This window comes from Physeter macrocephalus, chromosome 9 (assembly GCF_002837175.3).
Source record: "Physeter macrocephalus isolate SW-GA chromosome 9, ASM283717v5, whole genome shotgun sequence".
Lineage (NCBI taxonomy): Eukaryota > Metazoa > Chordata > Mammalia > Artiodactyla > Physeteridae > Physeter > Physeter macrocephalus.
This window is the reverse complement of record NC_041222.1, coordinates 15,723,151-15,730,206: the sequence shown is the minus strand read 5'-3', so window position 1 is coordinate 15,730,206 and position 7,056 is coordinate 15,723,151. Positions and strand designations below refer to the sequence as shown.

At 37.3% G+C, this 7,056-nt stretch overlaps 1 protein-coding gene across 2 annotated transcripts in view; it reads right to left on the bottom strand.

The window, feature by feature from the left end:
• The window catches only part of TMEM245 (transmembrane protein 245), a 112,417-nt gene that overhangs the window by 69,812 nt on the left and 35,549 nt on the right, over positions 1 to 7,056 (bottom strand). For both annotated transcript variants that reach the window (XM_028493698.1, XM_024126192.2), the window contains one exon: positions 6,153 to 6,257. In XM_028493698.1, coding sequence (XP_028349499.1) covers positions 6,153 to 6,257 — 105 coding nt within the window. The remainder of the gene's footprint in view (positions 1 to 6,152; positions 6,258 to 7,056) is intronic.

Here is a 7,056-nt window from a genome sequence, read left to right as displayed (position 1 = left end):
CAGTCCGCCTGCCGATGCAGGGGACACGGGTTCGTGCCCCGGTCCGGGAAGATCCCACATGTCGCGGAGCAGCTGGGCCCGTGAGCCATGGCCATTGAGCCTGCACGTCCGGAGCCTATGCTCCGCAACAGGAGAGGTCACAACAGTGAGAGGCCCGCGTACCGCAAAAAAATAAAATAAAAATAAACAAATAAACAAATGGGACCTAATGAAACTTAAAAGCTTTTGCACAGCAAAGGAAACTATAAACAAGACGAAAAGACAACCCCTCAGAATGGGAGAAAATATTTGCAAACGAATCAATGGACAAAGGGTTAATCTCCAAAATACACAAACAGCTCATGCAGCTCAATATTAAAAAAAAAAAAACCACCCAGTCAAAAAAATGGGCAGAAGACCTAAACAGACATTTCTCCAAAGAAGACATACAGATGGCCAAGAGGCACTTGAAAAGCTGCTCAGCATCACTAATTATTAGAGAAATGCCAGTCAAAACTACAATGAGGTATCACCTCACACCAGTTAGAATGGGCATCATCAGAGGGAATGAAATTGGGTCATTTGTAGAGATGTGGATGGACCTAGGGACTGTCATACAGAGTGAAGTAAGTCAGAAAGAGAAAAAAAAATATCGTATATTAACACATATATGTGGAATCTAGAAAAATGGTACAGATGAACCGGTTTGCAAGGCAGAAATAGAGACACATATGTAGAGAACAAACGTATGGACACCAAGTGGGGAAGGTGGGCGGGGGGGATGAATTGGGAGATTGGGATTCACATATATACACTAATATGTATAAAATAACTAATAAGAACCTGCTGTATAAAAAAATAAATAAAATAAAATTGAAAAATAAATAAATGTATTGAGCACATGGTTTATCTTCATGAGTATTCCATATTTACTTGAAAAGAACATGATTCTGCTCTTGTCAATTAGGTCAAATTGCTTGACAATGTGTTTCAATGTTTTATATCCTTACAAATTTTCTATCTACTTATTTTGTCAACTATTCCAAGAAGAGTATTAATGAATCCCCAACTATAATCATTGATTTACCTATTTTTCCTTTTAATTCTGAACATTTTGCTTCGTGTATTTTATAAGATTTTTTTTTTTTTTTTGGCTGCGCCAGGTCTTAGCTGCAGCACGCAGGATCTTTTGAGGCATGTGGACTTCTTAGTTGCAGCATGCGAACTCTTAGTTACGGCATGCATGCGGGATCTAGTTCCCTGACCAGGGTTCGAACCCAGGGCCCCTGCATTGGAAGCACGAAGTCTTACCCACTGGACCACAAGGGAAGTCCCTGCTTCATGTATTTTAGAGCTCTAGTGTTAGAACACACATTTGTAATTTTTTTATCTTACTGCAGTATTAACTCTTATCATTATGAAAAGTCCTCATTTGTCTCCAGTAATTTGTTTTAACTATATTGTCTGATATTAATATAATCACTCCACATCTCTTATGTTTAGTTTGCTTTGTACATCTTTTTTCATCCTTTTACTATCAATCTTTTTGGTTCTGAATTTAAAGTATATCACTTATAGATACCATTTAGTTGGAACTTTCTTTTTCGTATCCAGCCTGAAAATCTGCCTTTTGTTTAGTTGCCTCATATTTAATATAAACACTGATATGACTGGATATAGATCCGCCATTTTGCTATCTGCCCCATCTCTACTATTCCTCTTTTATTGCCTTCTTTTGTGGTAAGCAATTATTTTTTTAGTATACTATTTTATTTCCCCTAAAATTTGTGTTATTTAGTAGTTGCTGTTTATCTTAACCTTATCATACCTTTAATTTATCACAACTTACTTCAAGTTAGTATTGACTTATTTCCAGTAAAATATCTATAGGAACTTCATACCAGTTTAGTTCCATTTCCCAGTCCTCTCCTTCATGCTACGGTTATACATACGTAACTTATCTACATATACTATAAACTCTACAATACAGTGTTATAATTTTTCTTTAAATAGGCATATGTTATCCAAAAAACTGAAGGAGAGGGAAGAATATAAATTTTACATATACTTATATATTTACCAAGTGGGTAGAGTTATTTCTAGAGTAATTTCTCTTCAGTCTGAGGGAACTCCTTTAGCATTTCTTATAATGCAGGTCTCTTTATTAACAAATTCTCAGTTTCAGTTTATCTAGAAATGTTTTTATCTTGTCTTTACTTTTAAAGAATAGTTTCACTGATTATAAAATCCTTAGTTGACCACTTCTTTTGCCCCCAAGACTTTGAATATGTCATTCCAATGCCTCCTCAGATTCACTGTTTATTAAGAGAATTAACTCGATGTTTTGTTGTTCTCCAGTGTGTGATGTGTAATTTTTCTCTTGCTTCCTTCAAGATTCTTTCTCTCTCTGGCTTTTAGTAGCTTGACTATGATGTTTCTAGGTGTGATTTTTTGTTTCTGTGTATTTATTCTGCTCAAGGTTTGTCAGGTTTCTTGGATCTGTTAACGTTTTTCATGAAACTTGGGAAGTTTTTGACCATTATTTCTTCAAGTATTTTTCAACTTTTTTTTTCTTCTCACTTTCTCAGATGCCAATTACGTGTCTGTTAGGTTCTAACAGAAACGTTGATATTCTCCCACAGATCTCTGAGGCTCCAATATTTTTTAAATTTTTGTTCTTCAGATTGTATGCTTCTACTGATCTTTCTTCAAATTCACTAGTTTCTTTTTTCTGGATTACAAATCTGCTGTTGAGCCTATCTAGTGATTTTTCATTTGTTATTGTTCTTTTCAGTTTCAGTTCAGTCTAGGATTTCTATTTGGTTTTGTTTTATAGTCTCCATTTCTCTGTTGAGTCTGCATTCGCTTACTCATTATTAGCATACTTTCCTTCAATTCTTTGAACATATTTACAATAGCAGCTTTGAATTCTTTGTCTGCTAAATCCAACATGTGGACCACTTAAGTGTCTAATTCTTTGGGTTTTTTCCCCCTTGAGTCACATTTTTCTGTTTCTTTGGATGTCTAGTAATTTTTGGTTAAAATTGGATGTAAAAAAATGAGTTGTAGGGACTTCCCTGGTGGTGCAGTGGTTAAGACTCCGTGCTCCCAATGCAGGGGACCCAGGTTCAATCCCTGGTCAGGGAACTAGATCTCACATGCATGCCGCAACTAAGAGTTCACATGCCACAACTTAGGAGCCCGCTGGCCGCAACTAAGGAGCTCACCTGCTGCAACTAAGGAGCCCATATGCCACAACTAAGAAGCGTGCCTGCTGCAACTAAGACATGGTGCAGTCAAATAAATAAATGAAATACATTTTTTTTAAAACGTGTTGTAGCAACTCTGGATTCTGTTTTGTACCTCTGAGAGCTGTTATTTTGTTTCAGTAAGCAAATAATTTACCTGTACTCAAACTGCAAAGTCTGTCTTCCCTGTCATTAATGTCTCTGCTCAATGTCTTTTATTTTATTTTTTGAAAAGCCTAAGGGTTTCCCCTAGATCTGAATAGCTTAACAGACAGCCAGTAATTTTGATAGAAGTGATGCTCAGACACTTTACACTAAGAAGCTTCATCCTCTGCAGCCTGAGATGTGTGAGTTGAGAAATACAATCAAAGGCACAACAAATTTGCAAATCTCCCAGGCTTTCAATATTCACAGGCCTCCTTGAGGTCTCACGTATACCAGTCTAGAATGTGTGATTTATTAATCTCAGCCCTTCTATGGCTCTCTTGCTTCCAGAATCTCCCCCTTTAATTCACAGCTTCTCTCTTGCCAGCCCCAAACCAAATCCACCACCTCCCATAAGAAAAGCTGCAGGTTTTTGCTGCTCATGCCAGGCAGATGAGGATAGGTAACTCCAAGCAAGAAAGCCACAAACTACATGTTTTTACCAGATGTGGTAGCAGTTTTTCATGAGCAAATACTCCTCAAATTATTGCCTAACTGGTCATTTTCCAATGCCCTGATATGGTGTTTATAGTCATTTTTATACTATTTTATCCTTGTTTTAAGTAGAAAGGAATTAACTGACATCCTCGCCCTGCTATTACCCCAAGATATATCAGGAAAATGGAGGCAAAAAGGATTTTCTGACAGACTGGAGGTGGATATAAAAGAAAAAAAGTAGTCAAGAATGACCCTGAGGCTTTTCACCTGAGCAAGCAGAATGAAGCTGTCACTTACCAAAATGGGAAGACTGTGAGAAGAACAGACAAGCAAGGGAGGTCTGGAATTCAGTTTTGACATGTTACATCTGAGATGTCTATTAGACATTCAAATGGATACTGTCGTGGTGTTTTAGAGAATTATCCTTTTATTGGTTGGGAGAATGAACTAGATAACCAGTAAATTTCCTTCAAAAGCTCAGTTTGCATGAGCCCTAGACCACAACGAAGTGGTTCAGTAATACTTGTTATGAAAGTTCAGGGAAGCAAAAGCTCACTGAAGCATGGGATGAACAAAGAAAAAGAAATTGAAAGATAAACAATTGAGATGGGCAGGCAAGAAGACCCTACTCAAAGGGATGAAGGAGGGAGAGTGGAATAGAAGAAGAGAGAGGAAAAAGAGAAAAAAGGAAAATGGAAGACCATACTGGTGAAAGATTTCTCTAAGAACTAGGAACTTGTGCAGTGGCAGGTTTAGGTGAAATATGACAAAAACAAAGAAAGGTCTCCAAACAAGGCTGTAGAGTCTAAATAAGTGACTATACGTGATTAAAATCCAAAGGAAAAAAAATCCAAAGAACAGATAAAAACTGCCTTGAAACTGAAACAGGTACAGAGAGAGCAGGTTGATAAGATCAGGGCATACTGAGGCTAAGAATGACTGAGAGCAGGACTTGCAAGTGGGAAGTCAAATAGCAGGAAACAGTGTAATCCTTTAGTAAATTGCTGCATATTCGATTACTGATAACAGGTACTACCATATCTCTACAGCACTACAGGAAAATTTTTCATATCCATGATTTCATGTAAGCTTCACAATTCCTGGAAAACATATAAAAATCTGGGATGCAGAGTTGAGTAGAGTCAATATAAAGATTTAAATCGATTATAAAAGTTTTTTAAATAGTCCATAAGAGACATCACTATAGAGAAAATTTTAGCTGCACTTTGGAGAATGATTTTCTTTGATGAAAGAGGGGTGATATGGACTAAATTTTTGTATCCTCCCGAAATTCATATGTTGAAATCCTAACATCCAATGTGAGGTAGGGCCTTTGGGAAGTAATTAGGTCATGAGGGTGGAGCTCTCATGATGGGATTAGTGCCCTTATAAGAAGAGACACATGTTCTTTCTCCCCACCATGTGAGGACACAAGGAGAAAACAGCCATCTATAAACCAGGAAGAGGACCTTTACCAAGAACTTGACCATGCTGGCACCTTCATCTGGGACTTCCAGCCTCCAGAACTGTGAGAAATGTCAGTTGTTTAAGGCACTCAGTCTATGGTTTTCTGTTACAGCAGTGCAAACTAAGAAGGGGGAGAGGAAATGCAAGCTGGAAGGATCTGGAAAGCGAGAAATATCCTAATGGTAAATCAGCAGAAAAACCAATGAGACATGAAGGAAAGGAACTGAATTCTGATCTAGGAAACAGGATCTACACTAGAAGTCATGAGACCAGATCGTAGTTCTCCTATTGACAGAAAAAGCCACTTTTTCCTCAGTATCTTAATTTTTCATCTGCATTTACCTCAGAGGATTTTTATGAAATAAATAAAAATGCACATTAAAAAATATATTAGGCAAGGGGGCTTCCCTGGTGGCGGAGTGGTTGAGAGTCCACCTGCTGATGCAGGGGACACGGGTTCGTGCCCCGGTCTGGGAAGATTCCACATGCTGCGGAGTGGCTGGGCCCGTGAGCCATGGCCACTGAGCCTGTGCATCCGGAGCCTGTGCTCTGCAACGGGAGAGGCCACAGCAGTGAGAGGCCCACGTACCACACACACACACACACACACACACACACACACACACACACAAAATATATATATATATATGGCAAATTCATGGCAAAACTAGTAATACAAAAATCATAAATACTTTAACTGTTATACATACTTATAAGCAAAGTAATATTTCCCATGCCTGCATCTGCTAGCTTATCTACATGACAAATTCTAACAATTAAGAGTTTATTAATGATATCAGTATTGTTGTACTCTACCTTTGCAGTCAGGAGTAGGGCTAAAAGAAGGGTTCCTATCACTAACAAAAATATGATGAAAATGCTAATTATTTTGTCTAACATCTTCTCCAGCCAGATGATCATCTGCACAGAAACAAGAGAGAATTAGTTATCTTTCAAACACAACTTAATAAAAACACATATGTATTCAAACATCATGAAGACAAGATATTCAGCATTGCAAAGCAAACTAGGGCATAATGATTAAAGCAGGGAAAGCTATAAACCACTTTAGAAAGTTAAGTAACTATTAATTACCATTGTTGTTTATAGAAAGAGTTTATTATTGTCATATCTAAGAAAAGGCAGTCAGTTTGAATATAAACTGTATCTATGCTTGGATTCTCATACTGTGGTATACATACCTTTCAAATTATAATTTACAATCTGATAAATATTCTAAACAAAATAATGACAATCCATTAGTGACCTCAAATCTCATGAAATTTTACTGTCAATTAGCAAATATAGATGACTTTAGAAAAGTATGACTCTTACAGTACAGGTATGTCCTAAATTACAGATAAAATAGGAACAAATTAAAACGGGAATTACATTCAAACTATTTTTTCCCTTTAATGTCACTAGGTAAAAGCAGTAAGAATAAAATCTAATGTTAAGGTAATAATAAATACTAATTTCAGAATAATAGTTACCCTGGGGGCAAAACGGTTGGGAAGTGAATGCACAAGCAGGGAGGGGTACACAATAGGCTTCAACTGTATAGGTAATATTTTGTCATGCTGGAAGATAGGCATGTGGGTGCTCTTCTTATCTTTTTATATTTGAAATATTTCATAATAAAATACTTTAAAAAATCTGATATTCCATGCTTCCCTGGTGGCGCAGTGGTTGAGAATCCGCCTGCCTATGCAGGGGACGC